Genomic DNA, 24,907 nt, shown 5'->3' on the forward strand with positions numbered 1-24,907 from the left:
AGGATTTTTTTTAACCCTTAAACAGCTCCTTCTTCACCTGCTACAAATCTGACTCTTAGATTGTATGTATGTATGTATGTGGTTCGTTTATATTTAACAATTTTTGTAGAGGACTAGGATTCAAAGAGGAACGATGTCGTACTGTAAATGACCCACATGTAGCCATGTTTTCACAGAACAAAATTATCTCATTTGTAAATCTACTGACGTGTTCAACATCATAACGCATTTTCACAACTATGATCTACTGAACACAGAATTTCATTGTACAAGGAATATGTGAACATACCATACCTTACTACAAAGCACAGGGGTATGGAGTATGGAATATAGAGAACCTGTAAACAATCAACTTACACCAAATACAATATCTCAGAGTGTACCTATATTCTGCCAAAATTTCTTTACCTTCAACAACATATTACTTTATTAGGTTTAATAAACACAATCTACATCCCATCCAAATTTTAGCAAACACATAATAAAAAACACCCAATAATGTTGGACATATTTTATTGCTTTTCTCTCAATGACAGGAATAAGGAATGTAAACTGACAATGTAACAGTGTGCACAGCTCCTTAATGAAGAAGGGAGTTAACTGCTTTTGTAATGCACTTGGCCCCAATTCCGAACTGTTCCAGCAATACATCTGAAGGCCCAGACCTTGGAATGCCTGTAACTGCCAACTTCTTCACAGTAATATTTTCCTGAGCTACAACAGAGAGGACTGCTTCACCAATTCCACCTGTAAATACACAAATTTTCATAGTAACACAAACACATGTAGATCATTGGAAAAGTCATGTCATTAAGAACACATGTTGGTAATATTTTGAATTGCTGTCTTAATTAAATTTACCAAAATATTTGTTGATCAACTATTGCGAGAACCTGTAGCAGAGTGTCACATCGGGAACCTACTGACTATAAATACAAGAACAAAAGGTTCATAAAACTCAATACAGTTTCTTACAAACCTTCAGGATAGTGGTCCTCCACAGTAACTATTTTGTTGCCTGCAGCTTTTGCATTCTTGATTATAGCTTCAGCATCAAGAGGTTTTATCGTAAAAGGGTCAAGAACTCTGACATGAATTCCTGATTTTGCAAGTTCATCAGCTGCTTTGAGGGCTTCATATAGTGTGACTCCAGCACCAATAATTAGAACTTTGTCATTGGAACTTTGTTTCACAATGTGAGCTTTTCCAACCTAAGGAAAAGAAAAATCAATGAGACGCAAATAGTGACATTCCATACACAAAACTTGAGCAATGAAGTGCTAATGAGATTCTGATTTCAAAAGGTAATGCAATAAAATTACCATACAAAATAAACTGCAACCAGTTAAATAAGGACTACTGTTAACTAAAATTTTATACTTTACCAATAATTTTCAGAAGACAAGAATGAACAAATCTATGACAACATTATGAAATGGATAGTTGATACTCACCATATAGCAGAGATTCTGAGTTGCAATAGTCACAACAGAAAGACTGTCTTTGGGAGCTTTCAGCAAACAAGGCCTTTGTTGGAAATGGGGGCGCGCACACACGCACAAAAACCACAGTCCCTGCTGCTGAGGCCAGCAGCCAGAAACTGGTCGTGTGTGCGAGTTGTGGTTTGTTGTGCCTATCTGTGACTCAGCATCTCCACTATATGGTGAGTAGCAATGATCCTTTTCATAACAGTGTTACATTCAATTCCATTGTTTCAAATCTATTATGAGTTCCACCTGCTGTAATTCCACAGCAGACAGATCTGTATAGAGTCACTCTGGAACAGTGGAATAATAAAAACCACTTTTTAAAAACGAGGTGGCTACATTTTTCCACTTTGTCCTACACAGTAGGACTATCAGTACGAAGTTAGTGGTAGTTAATAAGAGTGCATTAATTGCACATAAAACTGCAACCTTCATTGATACTACTTTCCCTAATTTCTTTGCTCCCTTCTATTTTACTAACAAATTAAACATCACTTCTCAGCCATTCCTTACTGATTGATGCTCTCTTACTGCACTCACTCACTCACTCACTCACTCACTCACTCACTCACTCACTCACTCAAATCAAATCAATCAAATCACTCACTCACATTCATAATTTAACTCCATTTTTTCCATGCATACCCTTTATTTCATTGCAATGTGCATGCATGCTCCTTTAACAAAGTGACATGACAAAGTGGATTTGTTTTTCATTGAGAGATGTATTGAAGGTTGTGAGCACAATCTGTGGTTCACAATGTGTGAATTACTGGAGAAAACTAATGGAAACCAATAGTAACAAGTTAACAGGCTGTGATTGTATTCAATGAACAAGCTAACTATTTCCAATACAGCTTCTAAGCAAATTATTTATACCCAACACCAGTTGTGTATAGGAAACAATTACAGTATCATACTTCAAATAAAAAAAATATCATTTTTTAGTAAACAGAACAAAAAAATTAATAACTTTGACCCAAATATTCTCCTTTACTTACCTGGAAATTTTCATCATTCTTGTACAATATCGATGTGGATGGACGGGACGTACGAATGAAACAAACTCCTTTAGTATTTGCAGCCAGCTCAACAGCACGTTCACAACTGACTGCATCACTTGGATAAAACACAGTTGACCCTGTTAACATACAACCAATTAATGTTTCAGGAAAAGAAGACGAGCAGACAACTAAACATCAGTACCTTTCTCATAAGGCATTCAACCACCTAACACAAGATGACTCCAAAGGTGCAAACACATTGGTATGGTGTCAACAAATCCATAACCAAGTTCTTCACCGTGTGGTGCTACATCAATTTTTAAGTCGTCATTGAAATGCCTTATGATCCATTATTTGATTTGTGAGAAAACCTCTGGTGCAGTAAACACTGCGGAAAACTGCAGACTGTATAGAATGGTTTAGTTACATCAAAGTTCACTAACGGGCTCAATAACCGGTTGTTGAAACAATGCTCAAGCAGTATTTAGAGGGGATTTGAAATTTTATCAGTTCCAATAAGATTATTTTCTAATTATTCCCACAATAAGTTCATTAGTAGCCCATATGAAAAAATTTTGGCATTAAATTTCAGTCTCTTAGCCATCACTTTTTATTCACGTGTGCTCACCACAGTGACTAATTGTATTGATCTTCATATTGTACCACATACAGACATCATTACAATGAAAAACGTGACTGTATTAATTTACAATCCGTGTTCATGACTTGGCTGGACACAGATTCAACATATTGGCAATATAAGTTGTACTGTCAATGTTTAAAACAGATTTCCTTACGAACTCCACATTACAACATTTTGACACTACTTTTGTTTTAATATTGAATGCTGTACCATATTGCACAGAACTTGGGTATGGATTATTTGGCACACCAGTATATGTTTGTCAAGATCAATAAAAGTATAGAAGTTCTACCATCTTTTACATTAAAACTTTAAAAGAGCAGGTTGAATAAAAAACAGTATGTAGTTGCAAATGTCACTGGAATGAAATGGCAATTAAAAAGAGAAAAGCACACAACAGCATGGAAATTACTGAAGCCCATTTATAAATAAAAAGGTTAGGGAGTGGGCAATAAAGTATCTAAAACTGCCACTCTCAGACAAATCTTAAAGAGGGTTTTTCACTATTATCATAACCAACTTTTGCCATAATGTCCCCTGTATAGGCAAAGTCTCAGCCTTAAACATCTGGGCCCTACACTCAATGAAGGAATAACAGCAAAATTTGTAGCACCACTACCAAAAGCATCACACTTGACCATATTGGTGTTTTCCCACTAAAGACTGGTGACAAATTATCAAATTTAATTAGCAACAGCTAAATCCATCGAGAATATCTTTGGTGCAAAATGAAAGGTTATCTTTAGCTTCTTTCAATATCAGGTAAATTTGCATCTCTTAGTATACTGAACATTGTTTCACAGATGTAATTCCGCAGCACTCTTCAAACAAGGGGTGCTACAAAGGTTTTATAATTCACACTAATGTACAATACACAAAAACACAAGGTTGTAACACCAACAACTGCACAACACACAGGCATCAACTGAAGTGGTATTAAAAAAATGTATCTCGTCCCATAGGAGACTAGCTTACAGAATGATCTACCAGGTCAGAATGTCAATTGGAAATATACCATAGAGGGACACCTCAAACCCACAGGTTACAGCTTTTTAAATGGGAGCTCCCAACAACTGTTTCAATTTTTCTGAAGCATTCTCTAACATTTACCACTTAATCTCTGTATTTGTTATTAACTATCTTTACAAATACCGAAACTTATTTACAGTCTTCCACACAAGCCCTAATATACATTTAGTTGCTGAACTATAACTGAAGTGTAAATAACGGTGTGTGAAATTTACGATGATGAGTTGCTTCCAAATTTTAACAACATAGTACTACAAATATTCACAACTAAATAACTGTATAGTTTAAAACTATCTGTCTGTTGCCAGTTAGAGTCACTTCTAGAAGAGAAAGGAAAGTTGAAGAGGAAGTAAACTCTTCAAATATTGAGCTCTAAAATAAATTTTGGAATTTTGTACCACAACAGAACTTAATAAAATGATAGCTATGAAATCTGTAAATTTCTGACAGTTCATTGCAGAGGAAACTCAAATATGATAACCAAAACCTTAATGGAAAGTAGAACTGAAGTGTGCACACAAGCAAATTATTAGTGATGTTTAGAAGCACGAAGTTCTCAAAGGAAGCTTAAAAATTGAGGTTAATTCTTTTCGATGAGGCTCCTGCATCCTTTCATGTCAGTTATACAACTTTTGTTATGAAGCAGGTAAAAGAAAATATTTTTGCTGTGAATGGAAGAAAGAAGATATGCAGTATTAGATTGTTTACAATTTCATTTCTATAATATTTAAGTTAATGGAAAAAACAGGACATAGAGAAGAAAAAAAATACTAGCAATTAATGAGAAGCTGGGAATTACAAATAGAGCCACATGAGAAATTAAGATTTTTCACAAGGGGAGCCTGTTAATGACACAAAGACTTTTCACTGAGAAGCTTATCAAGATTATATTTTGCATCAGGTCAATTGGCAGCAAAATAAAGTGTATTTAAAATATGATGCAAGCACAGTGTCCCTGTTCGGGAACCGACCCCAGTCACATGATGCTCCAGCCTGATGCCAGGACAGTATGGCAGCCGGCATATCAGTTTTAGACAACAAACTAGAAGAATTACAGAGGGCCTCAGAAAATATTTTACAGCATTTAGCATTTCAGACTGCTGTGCCAGCAACATCTGCTCACTGAGCTGCACTAATTCAGACTGATACCTTGCAAAGGAACCGCAGTGCACCAGCTAACCAATTCACATACTGCTGCTCAACATTGGTGCTCGAACAGCCTACTGCAGTTTATGTGCTAGACTATGCTCTTTTTTACAGACTAACAACACTTAAATTTACCAGATATGAACTCTCAGAACAATTTAAGTTCGCTGTACGGTGTGGAAACAAATGTGGTATGCAATTAATCTAACAGAAGTGACTGTTCTATCATTTCCCCATCAAACTAACTTGTGACAGGTAAGTGAACAATACACTGCAACTTTTCTTTATGTAACTAACAACTAACAAACAAAAAAAAAAAAAACAAAAAAAATTAAGTTACTTCATGTAGGGCAATCCAAGAGCACACACAGCAACAAAATGTCTAAGACCTACAAGGCATTTTTGATGGTAGCAACTAAACCAGGGCTTAACAACTGGCCGGTTTTGAGCGCGAGTACTCGCGTGTGCTCAGGCACCTGCTCGCGAGCAGCTGCAAGGTCGTGGAGTAGGGAGGGAGGGGAGGGAGGGGAAATGCGCGCATGTTTGAATAGGGCCGCAGCGTGCCTATTGAATTCGCGCCGACTGTGTAACGTTTAAAGTACTACGATCAGCTCTTAACAGTCACTTAGATGGTGTTGCAAAATGTTTACTATGTCACAAAACGCTGAATTCTTTTACGAAATTTAATTTGCAGCGACGTTATATGTCGTACCACGCGAAAGACTACGGACGTGGAAAATGTGATTGACCAGATCGTGCACAGGAAGTTATTAAACATAAAAGAAAGCTATCCGAAGAAGATCTGGACGACGAAGAAAAATCAACTGAGGCAGCTCTCAGAGTGGGTTACAAAATTGCTTTGCTTTTAGCAAAATCCCTGCGCCCCTTAACTGATGGCAATTTAATAAAAGAATGTTTGGTAGTTGCAGCGGAACATTTGTGTCCATCTCAAGTTGAACAGTTTCGGATTTTGCCATTATCTAACATGACCATTATGCATCGCATACAGGACATGGCAGACGACGTCCAGAGCCAGCTTGCAAATATCTGTTAAGATTTTATGGCGTATTCTCTAGCTCTGGACGAAAGTGTTGATATCACTGGAACAGCGCAGCTTGCCATATTTATTAGAGGCGTTAACAGAGACCTTCATGTGAGGGAGGAGCTCCTCGATGTAGTAGCCATGAAGAACACTACAACCGGAGGTGATATTTTAAGTAGTGTTGAAGAAAGTGTTGAAAATATAGGACTGTCGTGGAATTCTTTAGTTTCAGTGTCTACAAATGGTAGAGGCATACACTAAGCTAATAAAATTATGTGGCATGTGTACATTCTCCTTTATTTGTTTCATTTGACGCAGTAATAATTCGTGAGTGACATCCCTGCAGGTGGCCGCAGATTTACATTGACTGGCGGCAGCTGTTGTGTGCCCCACGTGACTCTCCCCACTCTCCGCTCTAGTCCGCTGGTCCGGTAGTGGGGGTAGCGTGCTCGCGCTGCTCCGTGCTCGCGCCTTGCTGCTCACAGCTTGCTCCGCGAGCATGTATGTTGTGAAGCCCTGAACTAAACCAACATTGAGCTACAGTATCTGAAATGATCAGCTGATGCACTACCATTATTTTTTTAAAGGTTTTAGTCAGAGTTTGAGTCCAGTTTTGAAAGTGCTAAATGGCACAATTATTTTATATTACTTTTGTTTGTGGTGATCCCAACTAATCCAGTCAATTCAACTAAAATCAATATGCCACCTACCACATTGTCCAAGTATCAAGTCTCAGTGTCATGTGCAGGGTTCCCATTCATACTCACTTTTCCAGAACAGTTCCAAGTTTTAACAAAATGTCATGGTGTCCTCAAACACTCTTAGGGGAGAGACAATGTCCCAGATTGTCATTTTATGTAATGTAACCTTTTGTGTCTTTCTAAACTAAGCACCTTTCTTCATCTGATCAGCAGCATTCACACTAAAAGATGGAATTAGTTGTCAAATATGATATTATATCAATTCTTTCAGAAACTTTACAGTACCACAATCTCGTAGTGAACTGCATGTGTTCTGACTTTGGTGTGTTGGTGGCAATGACTTAGATAATAATAAGATTCATAAATTGCTATTTTAATCATGGGGAACAAGTGCAAACTAAACAGTAAGATACAGCACAAAATCCAGTTTATTAAAGGACATGGAGAGACCATCGTATGTACAGCTTGCAGTGTGAAATATATCACTGGACACTGAGGATGCACAATGGTTGTGTCAGTAAGTTCAACAAAGCTGCCCATCAGATGAACTCTTCAATATCAAAAACTGGTAACTATTTATCAGTTACGGTAGTTTCAGAGAGAGATAAGGGACTTTCAGCACAAGAGAGCATTTGCATATCACACAGTGATGCACTACCAGAGCTTCTAAGTCCATGGACTGCACAACTGACTTTGTCAAATCACTGTTCAACAAGTAGTTCACCTGCTCGCAGACAAAAACCAAATTGATTATATAAAATATTTGATCAGACTAACATACACAACTCATGATTCAATTCCATCAACAAGTCTCTTCTCAATGTGACTGCACCATTTACTATCAAATAAATAACAAAGGAATCACACTATTTCATTGATGAAAGATTCTTCCAGCCATGTGTACTTAAAGCAGATTCATTTAGTGGTTAGGTTTTACCATACAGATAAAGATGTTTTAATAGGAGTGTTGTAGTGGGTGAAATGTGATGCTAAAAGAGCAGAGCATTTGATGTAACATGTCTTAGGATTCTGAAAGATTTGATCTTCAGGAAGATCAGCAGCAATTTTGACTCAACACTATTACGAACTATAGAGAAAAAAGTAAAGGTAGAATGACTAAGCTGAAAGAAAAGAGTCACAGTAATTTAATAGACGTAGGATGTCCTGGTCCTATTATGCGCAATGTTGTCCAAACTGGCACAGACAGATTACCCACTGATACAAAGCACACAATTGGTGGAATTTCCATATTTATGCTGCACATTTTGAAAAACTAAAATCATTCTGTAAATTCACTTAAGTGGATCACAAGAAACTAAGGTCATAATAAAACTAGATAGTTATCTCTTCTACCAGCTGTTTAAAGAGTCTGATGTTTCCCAAGCATTAAAATGATACAAATATTTTCTGTCCCTTGGAAAAGGTCTTAGTACCCTGAATTTTTTTTTTCTCCTCCAAATATCCACTCTCTGTCATAGCCTACAGTTTCCTTTCAAGCCAGCTACGTATTTTTTTCCACAGCTTTCAGTGCACTGAAAAATAAAATATAGCTCTAATTGATATTCCAAACAAAATAAATATGCTGCTTAGCAAATCATCAGGAGTCAGAAAATCTGAAACATTTTAAATCTGTAGCAAAACAGCAGCTACACGAGTTGAAAATGAGGGGCTACTAACATCATCAATTCAATGGAATCACCACAGTTTTCTATGTACCTGCACTGGATACATTCTTGAATAGTGTGAAAACTTATGGAATCTCTGCAGCCAATGGAATTGATTGCCCTGAACAAAACTATCAGCTGTAATATTTTTGTGAAGTCCAGTGCCATGAACTTCATTATGGATGAAACAGAACCATCTGAAAAGTAGTGTTGTGTAAATAAATACTGTGGAGTTAACTGTGGGCTGGAAGGGGAACTCAAATGAAAAATGACATGAAATTTTTACTCCTTTTTACAATGAGCAAGTATGCCTAAAACTTATCAGAAGCTTGGTTGAAATTGTGCTACTGTTTCCAGTTCTAAGGCATCTACCAAAAAGATTTTTCAGCAATTAATGCTTTGTGGACAGATGAGGAAAACCAGACAAGTTAAAAATGGTAAATGCTCTGGAAATAATAAAACCTACATTTGTTAGCTTCCTCTGTATGGGCTTCTACAATTTGATACTTAATGAAAAAACTTCTAGCGCAATACACAGCACCGAGAAGTACTCTAGTACCAGTGAATCATACTATCATCTTTGATCCAAAATTTGTGACATTTATATTTACATCCAAATTGCATATGCAATACTGCTGTTAACAGCAGTGATACAGCAGATTATGCTAAAATAAATTATTACAATGCTAATACTGAAAGTAATCATATGAAGCCCTGATTGTCATTTATTTGTCTAGATGTTCTGTGTATTTTGAAAATGTCCTGCATTTGGTTAAAAATAATACGATAACCCTAATGAGATCTATATTTTTCTTTGAACTCACCAGTAGGACCTACAACATTCTCGAACTCGCCATCTTCATCCTCTCCAAGACTACTATCCAGTTTCTGCCACTACCCGATAACTGGAAAATCATCTAGTGTCGGGTGCAACTGGACAATATCAGCCCAGAAAGAAACCCGAGTTTGGAAGTATAACTAAGCACTTGGGGCATTACCTCTACAGGCACAACTGTATGGTATAATTATTATTATTTACCAAAATAATGACCGATCAGTGCACTTTTTTCCCTGGAGACTACTGTAAATTTACTAAACAAGAATACAAACATTTTGTTAGCATTTGAAAAACTTTGTAAGTTCTTCATCATGTGGACTACAGCACTGAACTTTTTCCTCTGTATCACTCTTCCTCTTATGGAGAAAATTTGCATTTTACACACTGGATCAATTAATGTTCATCTTACACTCACAACAGTTTCTCACAAACAGCTTTGTCAGAGGCTGTCTGATCCAGAGAGCCAGTCTTCTCACCCTGCCAGTGCTACACTACAACAGCAAGATCAGGCACTCAATAACCAAGCTAAATCATAACTTTACACTTTTGTACCTTTAGTAAGGGGGAATGAGTCAATGAGTGGTAAGAAGTGACTGCAACATAACTTATCATACTCACAGAACTACAGTAGGAAGGAGGGAGCAGTATAGCACTGACGTAACAATTGATAACATGATTTATAATGTATGCAACTGTCAACACTGGACTTTTATTCACTCCATTTCGGATTACTGGTGGCTGGCCATAGAGGTATTGGTTCCAGAGCAATACTGAAGACAGCACTTGTTACACATTTTAAACATCTTGTAGAAAGGCCAACAGTAGTAAACATGAAGTGCTGTTATTAAATGGTGTTTCAATTAAGTAAAAATGTGTGTATATTTTTCACATTTCCTTGACAAGGATTCCCCCCCCCCTTTTTTTTCCTTCACACAAAAAGCAGTAAACAATTTTATCCCTCCCCTTGGAAGTCCCTAAATCACACTTTACCTCCATCTTATATAAAATGCTAAATTAACAAAAAGAGCAATAAATTCTCTTACACAGTTAACATTATTTCCCTATTTTCTCATAATCTGTACTATATAGTTTAAACCCTGGTGGCAACAGTCATTTCTGAAAAGCACCACCTTTGTAGAAATTTAACTGACTGAGTGCCCATTAATGTTTATTAGAAGAGCAGTTCAAAAGAAGGATGAGCAGTGATACATGATTTCACCAAATGTAAATTTAAGTGCATTTTTTATTCTATCCACACAATAAGAAACAGCTACCAGAAAAACTGGTAGGTTTCCATTTATAGAGCAGAGGCTCAAAATAGCACTGGTTCAGCAGTCTAATAATCTCTAAAAACATTTTGTCAATTAGTCTGAATATTCTCTGCACACAAAACCATGTACCATCCTAATTAAAGTAGCAGCCTAATTATCCTCGGTGAATTTCATTTAATACCAATAAATCTTATGGTTGTGTAGACATATGTCACACAATCAATCAAGCACAGCTCACACAAAATAAAAGAAATAGGAAGGAAGATTAGGATTTAATGTCCTATTGGTTGAGAGATCAGAAGAGACTCAACAGAAGCTCGGATTAGGGAAGGATGGGAAAGGAAACTGGCTGTGTCATTTTCAACGGAATAAGCCCAGCATTTGCCTTACATTATTTTGGGAAACAATGGATAAACCTAAAATCTGTATGGCCAGACTGGGATTTTAACTACCACCATGCAAGTCCAGTGGCTTAGCACAGTGCCACCTTACTTGTTGATTGCACAAATGTTGATACAACTGGAGGAGAGATGCTGTGTCCACATCAGACGCCCATTTTAATCTTCAGTGCATTACATAACTTAGGCATGGCAATTAAGTGTTTATATATTAGAAAACCTTAGGCCAACATAACTCAGAAGATTAAATATGTTATGCAAACAGTTAACATGAATACACACAAACTTTCTAATAAAAAAATCTTTTTTGGTGGTAATGTAATGTCACGATGGGTGGAATATAAATAATCCTCCCCCAAAGGTGTGTGTGTGTGTGTGTGTGTGTGTGTGTGTGTGAGAGAGAGAGAGAGAGAGAGAGAGAGAGAGAGAGAGAGAGAGAGAGAGAGAGAGAGATTTAAATCTTGTTTCGTATTGTTTCCTAACTGTCACATGCAAATTATGTATTATTGCTGCAAGGCTGGAGAATGACCAAAAAATTGGAAATCATCCAAAAAATAGCAATATATTGAGCCATTACGGTAAGGACATACTATTAATACTAACTGCGAAAGTGACCACATCTAATTCACTGCCTTGAGGAATGCAGTCCTCAAGGAAAGTTAAACAACAGGATTTCACTGACTCCTCCACACAAAGTCAAGCATAGTTCCAAGATCAAAGGGACCATTCATTAGGTGATGCCTGTGCAGGGAAGCTTGTTGTATTAAACTCTTTGACAGTGATTATAAAAAATGGTGGAGTGATCTCTCCCAAACGCATGCTGGAAGTGCTCCCTTGATTATATGATTTAAAAAAAAAATTACAGTTAACTATTCATTCTAAGATTGAACTTGTGCAGTTGTTTTCAACCTAAAACAGGGGTAGAAAATTTACTGCCTGACAAGAAAAAGTGAAGCACCAGGAGACATGGTCAGATGCCAGTGTAACTTCAGATATGTACAAATCATCTATAGGTAGATTAGAGTGCCAAGTCTCAGTGACAGCTGGGATGGCCACCAAAGTACATTAGTGTTGTTCGTGTTTAGTGCTGTTACCAGGCCTGATAGTGTATATTGGGGTACATGAACAGCATTAGATGTTGAGCTATCACTGTCAAGGGGGCAGACAGTGTACTTTTACGATACATCATTATCAGCAGCCGATAAAGAGTTTGAAAGGGCCCTCAATGTGTTTCCATTTGGCTCACTGGTCAAACCAAGCAAAATCCAAAATTGTGGTGCATTCAGGTGTAACAGTTGCCCAATGACTGATTGCACGGGAATGCAGGAACAGGTGTACTAATCATCAAGGTTCCAGTCAACCACATCTGACCACCACAAAGGAGGGGGTCTACTGTGCACCAAGCACTACTTCGTGTCCTGGCCAGTACAACAGTACACCTGCATCCTCATGTGCTCTCAGGACACGATATCCTACTGTCATTTTTCAACAGGAAAACACTCATCCACAGACAGAATGTGTGTATGAACTGAGGACGGTTTTGGCGTACTACTGTTGCCAGCAAGATCCCCAGATGTGTCCCCAGTAGTATGTGCAGGACCAGCTCAGATATAGTCTGTTGGTAAACTGTAGAGCAAGCGAGTCCCCACTCTGCCAACCTAGCTACGTCACAAGGCGCTTCTACAGGCTGTTTCACAACGTAGTACCGGCCCTGCCGTGGCGCGCGCTTCAAATCTGTGGTGAAGCCGTCTACAGATACGTTTATTTTTAGACAAATGCATTGAGACCACAACGAATACAAAACCGATAACTTCTTCCAAAATACAACATTATAGAGTAAATAATATTAAGATAAGAGCGGAAGTCAGGATTGTACTACAAACATAGAACCAAATGCCTGTTCATGTGAATGTATGTTCCTGTTCCTCTATTGCTATTCATAAAACGAACCCCATATAATGCAATCAGTCTATAGAATTTAATGCTTGTTCTTATTTTGTGTTTCTACTAAACGGTAGAAGTTTTCTTTGAAGGACTCAAACAGAAATTTATAATTTTGTGTGTTGTATTAGTCCAATTTGCACCACTTTTTTGTCACTGTCTTCGTAAACATGCCTCAAAAGTAAGTGTTCAATGTTATGCATATTGGGTATTTACTCTGTTGTTAGCTGTCAGAAAGGTTACATGTGTTTTGGTAGCATTAACGATTTTTTTTGTATAAAAATAAATTAATGTACTAAATTTTGTTATAAGAATGGAATAAAGTGTATGAAATTTTTAGAAATGGTAAATATTGCTTTTGGCGAGCCTGTTATGAGTAAACCAAGGGCAGGCAAGTGGTATAAACATTTCAAAGCAGGCCTTAAAGGACAGCTGTTTTACAAGCATGGATGAGATTAAAAATGCACAGTTAAGAGACTTATAAAGAATCTCAAGGGAACACTTCCTAAAGTGTTTCGGAAATTGGAAAAAGCACTGGCATAAGTGTATAATATGTAATGGGGAATATTTTGAAGAGGATAACATTGCTGTAGATTAACAAATAAAGTTCTTACCAAAAAATAAAAATTAATGTGTGAGCGCACCTCATACGTCAAGCTTTTTGCTTAGAAGTCCAGAATCTGTGTACATGTTTTGAAGGAAATTTCGGCAGTGTTTAGAATAGCTATTGCGCAAATGTTTTAAGCAATATGTCTTAGAATCAGGTGAACAGTGGACGAGATAGAGATTTAGTGTTCCATAAGCATCGAAGGTTTTACGTGATTTTGAAACTGACTGTAACTATGGGTTTGCTCCCAAAATTATTAGTTTTCCTTTGTGACGATTCCATTAAACCATGCGGCTTATTTTTCCATTCCTTACTTATACGTCCAATTAGGTGAGGCTGAAGTTTGCATAAATTGCAGGCCTTTGGTTGGGACTGGTAATATTAGCCAACAGTTCTTTTTGGGTCGCCTCTATTACACGCTGTAATAACATTAGAGACGATCGAATGCTCTTTACTCCCCAAATACCTCCTCTTCTTCATATTCTGCACATTTTCTTGCAATGCTAGACGATTATCCATCACTTCCGGATATAGAAGTACATCTATAAATATACAAAGTTAACTTACTGACACTGGCAACTAAGATCCCACGAACAGAAACGATGCATATCACTGCATGCCAATCTACACTGCTAGACAGATGACGGGCAACAGATTTTGGGTGCCCCTGTAGGCCGGTGGCAGCGTTCTTCCAAGAAAGGCCACTTCCCCCACCAAAAGCGCTGCTCGCTCTTGAGTTTACAGAGACTGTAACTCCATTCTAGTGTCTTTATCCACAATATCAAGAACCAATTACAACAGTTGTGGGCCTGCCTGAATCAAGGGAGGATACAATGGCTTTATAACACCCTTCCCAACCAAATTAGTGCCTGCATCCATGCCAGAGGGAACAGAATATCAGATTGACAAGTGGACTCTTACTGCTAAGTTCTTTGTAAATTTGACTATTTTTTAATCACTGCAATTGCAATACCTCCCCTCTCAACTGGTGAAGTTTCATTTTGTTATCGTCTCCCCTTCAGAGTGCTTCACTTTTGTCAGGTAGTGTATATCACTTTGCAAACAAACTTAAAATTAATGGTTCAGGAGGGTTACTGTGTGCAATACATATGAACAGACACACACAAAACTGCAAACTGTAACTCTGTTACAATCATAAATGCATATTTAGCAGCTTTAAAGCGGATGTGCAAAACATTAAAAACACCCAGCATTTGAACTGTGGGCTACAGGAAGAGTCTGTAATGATAACACACACTAAGTTGAACTACACAAGCAGAATATGTGGAACTACGGGTACACTGCATCAAAGTGAAACATGCAGGTATATAAGCAATCCAGAGGATGGATCATATTGGTTATCTGAAACTCCCAAGAGACTCTACCTTACAGTAAATACTTTCTTGTGATGCTTTAACTTGTAGAGTCAGTAGCTGAATGAACATCGCTGGCTGTCTCTTCAAATTTCCTTCCGGCTTGTTCAACTTAATTAAGTCATGTCAAAGAAAGAATCACTGTTAATGCAACGCATTTTTGTGAAATTTCATTATTTACAAATTAAACAACACAATAATCTCACCAAAATAACGTTAATAATTGAAATTTATGTATCAAAATGTTATAAATAATACTGCTTTAAAAACAGACAGCACTTTCCTTCATTTGGACAATTCTGGTTTCTCACAGAAAAGAATTCTGATATCTTAATCAGTGGTTGTACTAGTTACATATTATTTAAGTTGTTCAATGTATTTAATCACTTCCACTGCTTGTGGCCACCTCTAGTGATGTATCTTGCACAATGAAGATAACATAGAACACAGGCAGGCTTGCTTTATTTTCATGTTGATACCAATAAATTATTTTATTTTAAACTATACTGCTGTTTCAATTGCAGATGTCTTCTTGACCATTTGAAGACTGTAGCACATTAGCATATTATGACAAAATGCAAACAAAAAATTACTTGATATTTCAACAAGTTCCTTGCAGTACTAAAGTCAGCCAGCCTTTAAAAATAATTCATGAATGAATAATTAACTACATACAAATTTTCAGTGTTTTTCCTGAACACATACGAGAGATAGCAAAAATTTCTATTTAGTATGCACATAGGTCTTGTACACAATTATTCTGCTAATATTCAAGACTTCAGTTTACCTGGAATTGTGCGGAACATGGCAATGTCCTCAAGACCCATCTGACTTGGGCCATCCTCACCAATGCTGACACCACAATGGGAACCAACAAAGTTCACATTGGTCTGAGAAATTGCACCCATACGGATCTGAAACAAAAAACCGGGGAAGTCTTACTTTTATGTGACTTATGTGAATGTTACAGAGCATTCTCGTTGTCATCTTTAGTCTGGAGACCGGTTTGATGCAGCTCTCCATGCTAAACTATCCTGCACAAGCCTCTTAATCTCCGAATAATTACTGCAACCTAAATCCTTCTGAATCTGCTTACTGTGTTCATCTCTCAGTCTCCCTCTACGATTTTTACCCTACACACTTCCCTCCAATACTAAATTTGTAATCCCTTGATGTCTCACATTCTTATGAAAGGAGAATAAGGAAATGTGAGAAAAGGCACTTCCATAAGATTTGTGTGTGTGTGTGTGTGTGTGTGTGTGTGTGTGTGTGTGTGTGTGTGTGTGTGTGTGTCCATTATGATGCTGAAACAAGGCTTATAAACAAAGGTCTTATTCCTATAGTGGTACACCTCAAAGTTAGTTTGTTTTTATATCTTGAGGCTTATATGTACCCGAGTGGTGACAATTCTCCGACATATCTGAAACATTGCAAGGGATTATCATTTATTTCTATTGTCATCACTATGTTTAAGCCTCAGTATCTCAAAATGAACAAAATTGGAAGTGTACCACTATTGAAATAAGACCTTCAAATGTCTACCATGGTCCCATGTAACTAATGACAATTCTGTTGCCTTTTGTAATCTAACCATCTAAGACTAACCATCATGCAACAGTTTTAATTATCTGATAAATGGTAGATGTTAGTTTGGAGAAGTGCCAACAATCTCATACTCCTCTACGTCTTAAGGCATCAGTAAGATAGGACCCACCTCTACCGAGCCACAGTAGTGTCAGTTTGGACATACATGGGAAACAGTCCATTTGAGAAAGGGAGGGCATTTCACGAATACTTTGCCCTACAGTGAGCCACAAGATGGTTAGATGGGTATTGCAATCCCTCACAGGCAGCAGATGCAAGTAAGATTACCACAATCACGTTATTAAGCAAGAGTTTAAGACAGACATACAAAATTAAAAACAAAAATGGTTACTAAAATAACTATGGAAACTTGTAAACCAGATTTATACCTTCTGTAAATTTCTGCACAGTTTTTGGGGTAAACAGACTGCCCAATTTGCTTAAAAGGGCCAGTTGAAATAAGTTGCCTATAATATAAGTTAGTATCAGGCAATTTGCAAAGGGTTAAGTGAAGTTGTTAGTGTGATTAACTATGCAATTGTCAGCACTGACAGATTCATTAAATATTCAGAATCTGAGTCCAGGTGCAATGATTTAACAACATGCCACAAGTAAAGTAAACGCCTATGACGTCAAAACTTAGAATATAGACGTCAAAACTTAGAATATATATATAATTTTTACACAAAGTCCAAATGCAGGTAAGCTGTACCAACAAGTTTACAACCAGCCCACCTACACATCACATGCAGAGTGTTATCAGAACTGGACCAAAGAATTTTATGTCAGTTCTGCTACCAACTATGGGTGGATGGACACACACACACACACACACACACACACACACACACACACACACACACACACACACACACACACACACAATTTTGGCGAGCTGCTATATGTCTAATAAGTAGTTCAAATTTCAAACACATGGATCTCCATTCTCCACTAGCAATCATATGTGCAAATGAACAATGTGGCATCAGCCATGCATGCTGTGGACTAAATAAAAAGAGAACATACACCCCAATCTATTTTGAAGGAAGTGTCAGAATAATAAAACCTTTGAAAAATACTGAATCTTAATAACCAATTTCTGAAGGTACATTTTAACCTTTGGTCTTACTATGCAATTTTATCCTCAAACTACCTCTAATAACAAAAGTGACAATTCCTCAATGCCTCAGGGTGTATCTTATCAACCGATCACTTCTTTTGGTCCATCTATGCAATAAACCTCTCTCCAATTCAATTCAGTACCATTTCATTAGTTAGCCTATTTACCCATCTAATCTTCAACTGTCTCTTCTCAGCTTTTATTTTTTTCTTGTCTAGATTTTTTACTATCGACATTTCACTTCCATACAAAGCTATAATCCAAAGAACTATCTCCATAAAAAGACTTCCTAAGACTTACTATTTGTGTCTGATGTTTAATTTCTTTCCTTCAGAAATACTTTTCTTGATAATGTCAGTCTACATTTTATATACAGTCTCTGACTTTCAGTGTTTGATTCCCTAATTTGATTCCCTCAGCATCAATTGATTTAATTAGATTACATTACATTACCCTTGTTTTACAATGCTGAATTTCCTCTATAGTTCCCTGTGTAGCTTGATTAAAGAATTTAAGATTCTAGCTAGTGAAAAATTGCACCACAGTTCAGAGATCAGGTTAAACACCATGTACCCATACAACTAGCTGGGTTATGTCAGCTCAAAGGTGACATGAAGTAAATTACATACCACCCCTCCAATAAGATCATGCCTAGTAAATCACTATCTTGCCCAAACCAGCCTTCAGTGCCACTTTTGATAACCAGTCATTTAGACACCAACTAAATTCAATTCATTAAGGCTTTTCCAGACAACAGGCACATTTGATAAGTTAATTATGAACATTATTTGCTACTCATTTTAGTGAATTTTTGTGAGTTGATGGTTTCTGTGCACTGCTGTCTAATACGTATATGTGATAATTTAATTTTAGAAAATACCAAAGTAAGTGACAATGTGCCAACAGTGTATCCTTTTTAAGATACAAACTTAAACCATACCTATAATGCTACAGATGATCTAACACCACACTGCTATTACACAAACATTCAGAGTTAATAAGTGATTATATTTTACAGTAAAATATTAGGATTACCAAATTTCATGGAACAACAGTGTAATTTTATCCTTTTGGAAAAGTAGAGTGAATATTTATAATACTAAACCACTATCGCAGAACCCAGTATCAGTTGCAGGTTGCCTAACAGTACCAAGAGAGGGGAGGGGGGGGGGGGGGGGGGAGGAGGAATGTTTTCAATGCATCAATTATTGCAATTATTGACCAAATTTAAAATGCTGTCATAATCTACTTATTAAGAGGCAGAATCCTACGTTAAACTTTTAAACACAATAAGACAAGTTTTACAGTCAGAAACTGCGTGTTCTTAAACATTTAGTAACCACCAAACAACTTCATATATGAATTCAAACCTTTCCTAAGTTTTTCTCACATGCTTTAAGTCAAATATTTAACACATTAACTCATTTATTAAGTAATCAGACATTTGAAGCCATTTCATACTTGGGAGTTTGATTATTTATAGAATTGGAGTTAATTGGCACCTGACTAAATAACTACAATGTGGGGGGAAAAATGGATAATTCAACCAAGAGGAATGTGTCCAACAGAACTGAATACTATGTAAACTTAATCTGCCAATATCACAAATAATTAGCAATGAAAAGCAATGACCCACCATGAAACTATTTACACCAGTCTTCAATATTCAGAATCTAAACTAGGTAGGTATAATACATTTGTTGTTCACACCTGATCAAATGCCCTTGTGAAGAATGTAGCAAAAGTTGACACAAATGCCACAGTGCGGTCACGACAAGCAGCTCCAATTGCTATGCCCACAAGATTTTGTTCTGCGATGAAGCACTCTATGTACCGGTCTGGATACACCTGCAGAAACACCAAGATCAAATTGATAATCTTGCTGTCACAATGGTAGGAACATCATTCTACCGAAGAGATTAACGCATAAAAACTTCACAATTAGGTACCATAACTGGACTATAACAGGACGTACCTTCCGAAGCTTGTCAGAGAAGGTAGAATTCTTTGTATCACCGTCAAGAGCTATGACACGACTATTGTTGGCAGCAATTTTTGCCAGTGCAGTCCCATATGCCAGTCTTGTTGCCACACTTTCTCCTGTCTTGTAGTTTGGAGGTGAGGATAATTTCACATTTGTTATGTCAACAATAGGAGCATCTTCTTTCAGAGGCTTTTGGGGATGCAGTTGCAGTGGACCTTTATTTTTAATTAAAGATTTTAAATGCTGAAATACAACAAAATGGGAAACTTGAGAGATGAGGTAAAAAGTACAATTACCTGGTAAGTTTATGGCTAAATGACAATTTATCATTCTTTTTTATTCTTGACAAAAAAGAGCAGCATACCTCGAGAACTGTATCTGCCTGAGCACCAAGTGGTTTACCATGCCAATTTTCTTGATCTTCAATTGAAGGAAAATGTTTTCCTTTGTATGTTTTTGCCACTATAGCAGTTGGCTTTCCTTTGGTGGTGGAAGCTTCATGGAATGCCTGTTAGGAAGAGCAACATTCCCCATCAACACCTTCAATGAGAAAATCCCAAAAGCATACATAATATCAATACCATAAATAAAATTGTGTTCAATTTTTCAGTGCAAACATGCTTTCACCCTTTATTAAGTGGAGTTTCCTTCTTTAATCCTCTTTTCAGAATTTTATTATAAATACTCTAAGCAACGTAACACAATAATACATTTTTACACACATGCCTAAAACACCAGACTTAACAATCCACAGCTGTACTAAATTCTTTGAAGTTTATTCACTGCCTGTTAATTGCTTAACAGCAGATACATTTGGGTTGGTCCAGTGAAAAGGCACAGATAGCTAAAGGGGCAAAGGGGACCACTCGAGGCAAGTCATAAATCCTGGTTTGAGTCCTGGTCCAGCAGAGATTTTCACGTGTTACTGTTGGGTGTTAGATGTATACCTAATACAGCTGATGTCGAGGAAATCACAGGCAGCGAATAAATTTTAAAAACAAATTCACAGAATAACATACTGTTCTGAATACCTACAATGATAATTTTATGGGACAGCCAAGAATCTGTTCTATTTTAGGGTCAATTTCAGTGTTATTTGGTTATTTAGAATTATGTTAAACATGTATCTACAAAATACATTATATTTATTAGAGTCTATATTGGAACATGGGAGGTATATTTTGTTGCCTGCAGATGTTTACAATGTCCACATATTATTGCTGGCATGGAAAATAGTTTTCATATAAATGAAGGTACAAGTAGTCCTTTAGAATACCTGCATTGCCTGAACCTTTAATTCCACTTTGCCTTGTCAACATTGACAGAGTTCATTAGTATTACCCTAGTGTTGGAACAAGAACCTACGTCTGTTAACACAGACTTCCATGGAATGTGATCCTAAGAGTTGTCAGCCTAGTTGGAACGTGCAACCCACTGTATTTCAATGTTTGTTTCACTTTTCTGTGAACTTTGTGATTCCTTCACCTTTCTGTGAACTTTGTGGCTAAAGTTTTATAAATCTTGTTGGTTTCATCCTTTTCCCACAATAATGAAGCCATCTTCAACCTGTTTTGACTTTGAGCAGAATTCATGATAAATTGCACATTTTGAAGTTTAGTATAATGTCATAAAATTAATCCACAGGCACATTTTTAACAAACCTAGTGTCCACAATAGAATTTACATCATCTAAAAGTCACTTAAAATATGCAATGCCTGCGTTTGTCAAGTTCCATACATCATCACTAAGGAAAGAATTCCACTATGTCTTCAAATATTGTGCCATGTAAGTGGCTATGGAACTCCAACAATTCCAGCATTTTAATACTGACACAGGAAAGAATCTCCCAATTTATTTTCTCATTACAGAACTGTGAATACTAATGTTTTCTCTTTTTATTGTGTTCAGAAAAGCACTCTAAGTTCATTATTGTAGTGTTCAACTTTGAAGGTTAATTAAAAAATACTATTTCCAACTAGATTCAGTTTGTGTGCCCAACACTAAACATGGCTCAAATAGTCTCCAAGAATTGTTTCTGAAGGGATCAAACATTTGTTCATATATTCACACAGTGCAACACACAATGCCATAGATATGTAAACAATATTGCATTATGTTATTGTGACAGACATGCGAAGCCGAAGCCTGCTTCAAATTAACTTTAACTGTCAGATAATCTTGTGCTGTATGCACTATGAGATAGCCAGAGGCAATTGAGGGGTGGGGGGTACGATTTCACAATCTGTCACAAACTCTGAAAGTAGCACCTATTGCTATTGTTCATTTATTGCCATGAAAATATGCTTATACTTTATTCATAATGATATGGAAATAAGAGAGGTGAGTTCATACCTAACATGGAAAAGTTCCTCAAATCTGGCTCCTTCCTAGTAAGATCAAAATGACAATGTTTTACACAATAGACAGCTCCATTTATTTACAAGGCAAATAACTGAACATCGCCATCAAAGCTTACTATTTTCCTGTAGGTCTTGTCACACTAACATTTCTGGGGCATCATTTATGTAGGTAGAGTTAACCTCCATTTAGAGGAACAAGTCAAGATTCAATTTCCAACAATATTAGTAAACCACATCCCTTAGATTTTGCAACACTTCATTAAAATCCACAGCTTTCACTTTGCCATTTTATCACACACATAGTATTTTTTTTTTACTGACTTACCATTAGTAAGAAAAGGTAACTGAGCAATATGGAAACAATTATTCTTAGTTCACTAGCATCAGCAACAACAGACAGCTCAATACTACTGAAACTTACCTTGCTCAATTCTTCCACATCATGGCCATCAACAACTATGGCATTAAGTCCAAATGCATCCAACCTTTTACGATAGGTTTCCATGTTGTGCTGCAGCACAGTTGGATCAGACTGACCCAGACGATTGACATCAAATATAACACAGAGATTGTCCAGTTTATAATAACTGGCAAAATTGAGAGCTTCCCATATGGACCCTTCTGCACTTTCTCCGTCACCCACAAGGCAATACACTCTGTAAGTAATAAATAAAATATGCATCATTTATCACACACACAAAAACAAGTGTGACATCTACGTCAACTTTGAACACTGTTGACAAATCCATATCGTTTTATATTACACTGCTGCTAGGACCATAGCCAACACTATCCATTTTCAAAATATGGCATAATAAGTAACATTATGCCAACTAGTATCTACACAAATTCTCATTTTCATAATAAAATCAGCACTTCTAACAAATACCTGATTAGTTGACTTGTACAAAGGAATATCTCAGAAATGTTTGTACACAGAATGCCAACAGAGAATGGTTTGCTGGGGTGTTTTCCAGTGGTAACTATACTCATTTGCCACAAAGAAACTTAAATATGTGTAAAAATAATTTTGGTATTTGTCCTTTGACAATTCTATATGATAGTAATGATCTTATCAAATACCTACCAGTTGGAATTTTCCTACTTTAATCCACTTGCCCAATTACATCTCATTACAAAATACAACTGGATTATACACAGATCATTGGTAGGAAAATCACTAGGTCCTTTTTTTAATGGAACTATACCAGCATTAAATTAACATTTATAAGCTTCATGGCAAACCTAATACTTAAACACGAGGGAAATTAAAATTTATTCTCTGGTATAATTAATTGTTGAACTTGCTATTAAAACATTCAACATTAAGGTTATTAATACAACTACATGTGTTTCCTATAGTCCCACTGACGAAAACTTTGTGCTTAGAACAAAACACAGAAGTGTTTATGTTCTACAACAACCTATTTAATTTCATAAAGGAACCTGTAAAACCAGCCTCCTCTTTGATGACAGGCTGCTATTGTTATGACTAAGCAAACCAAGTAGTCTACAAGTCACAAACATCGTTTACTTTCAAGAAGGTAGATTGCAAAATCAAACTGCTCTTTGTACAGTACATCTAATACTGGAAGAGTATAAAAATTTGAAGACAATATCGGTTTTTTTGAGTTATCACCAAGAATGGAAATTTACATAGAACCATTGGATAATAATGAACTGTGCATAATACCAACCACACAGAAAACATACATAATTGAATTTGAGAAAGCTTTGTTGAAGGCTTACATCAGCACTGTAACAAGCATTCCTTACAGCTTACATACAAGAATTCTAGAACCTGAAAGATGATTACAAAACCCAAACTAAAAAGTAAGGAGACGAGATATTTACTTTTAGACAATTCACGGAAAGAGGTGAGAAATATCAAGTGAAAAATTAAAACAGGTAGTGTTAGGTAATTGTATTCATCTCAACTGATCAAATGGAAAAATCCTCCATTGCATTCAGAAGTTTCCCATTTAGCAAATGGAATGTGTCCTGGACTCCTCTGAAGCATATTATAACATTAGGCTTTATGAATAGTTGGGGACGTGAAGCAACAATAATATTCTTAGCAAATCACACTTCGGATTTCAGAAGAGTTGTTCTACCGAGACTGCCATTTATGTGTTGACTCATCAAATTTTGTAAACCTTAAATAATAAAATAGCATCAGTTGGTATTTTCTGCTCCCTACCTATGGTATTTAACTATGTAAATTACAATGTTTTCCTAGATAATCTGACTTTTATGAGACTGACAGCATATCCAACCAGTGGATAATGTCATATGTAACCAAAAGAATACAGAAAGTTGTACTTACAAGGGAACCTCCCCATCACACCCCCATCAGATTTAGTTATAACTTGGCACAGTGGATAGGCTTTGATAAACTGAACACAGATCAATTGAGAAAACAGGAAGAAGTTGTGTGGAACTGTGAAAAAATAAGCAAAATATACAAACTGAGTAGTCCATGGGCCACATAGGCAACATCAAGGAGAACGTGAGTTCAGGAGCGCCGTGGTCCCGTGGTAGCGTGAGCAGCTCCAGAAGGAGAGGTCCTTGGTTCAAGTCTTCCCTCAAGTGGAAATTTTACTTTCTTTATTTTTGCATAGTTATTATCTTTCCGTTCGTTCATTGACGTCTCTGTTCACTGTAATAAGTTTGTTTTGTCTGTGTTTTGCGACCGCATCGCAAAACCGTGCGAT

General features: G+C 36.7%; 1 protein-coding gene across 2 annotated transcripts in view; it reads right to left on the reverse strand.

The window, feature by feature from the left end:
• Positions 1-496: 496 nt before the first annotated feature.
• LOC126248250 (transketolase-like) overlaps positions 497-24,907 on the reverse strand; it is a 173,531-nt gene continuing 149,120 nt past the window's right edge. For both annotated transcript variants that reach the window (XM_049949099.1, XM_049949100.1), the window contains exons 4-11: positions 22,615-22,849; positions 20,197-20,340; positions 19,824-20,075; positions 19,559-19,696; positions 15,932-16,058; positions 2,489-2,628; positions 980-1,211; positions 497-747 (exon numbers count right to left, since the gene is read on the reverse strand). In XM_049949099.1, the coding sequence (XP_049805056.1) occupies positions 581-747; positions 980-1,211; positions 2,489-2,628; positions 15,932-16,058; positions 19,559-19,696; positions 19,824-20,075; positions 20,197-20,340; positions 22,615-22,849 (1,435 nt within the window). In that variant the 3' untranslated portion in view covers positions 497-580. The remainder of the gene's footprint in view (positions 748-979; positions 1,212-2,488; positions 2,629-15,931; positions 16,059-19,558; positions 19,697-19,823; positions 20,076-20,196; positions 20,341-22,614; positions 22,850-24,907) is intronic.

Source organism: Schistocerca nitens, chromosome 3, assembly GCF_023898315.1.
Source record: "Schistocerca nitens isolate TAMUIC-IGC-003100 chromosome 3, iqSchNite1.1, whole genome shotgun sequence".
Taxonomy (NCBI): domain Eukaryota; kingdom Metazoa; phylum Arthropoda; class Insecta; order Orthoptera; family Acrididae; genus Schistocerca; species Schistocerca nitens.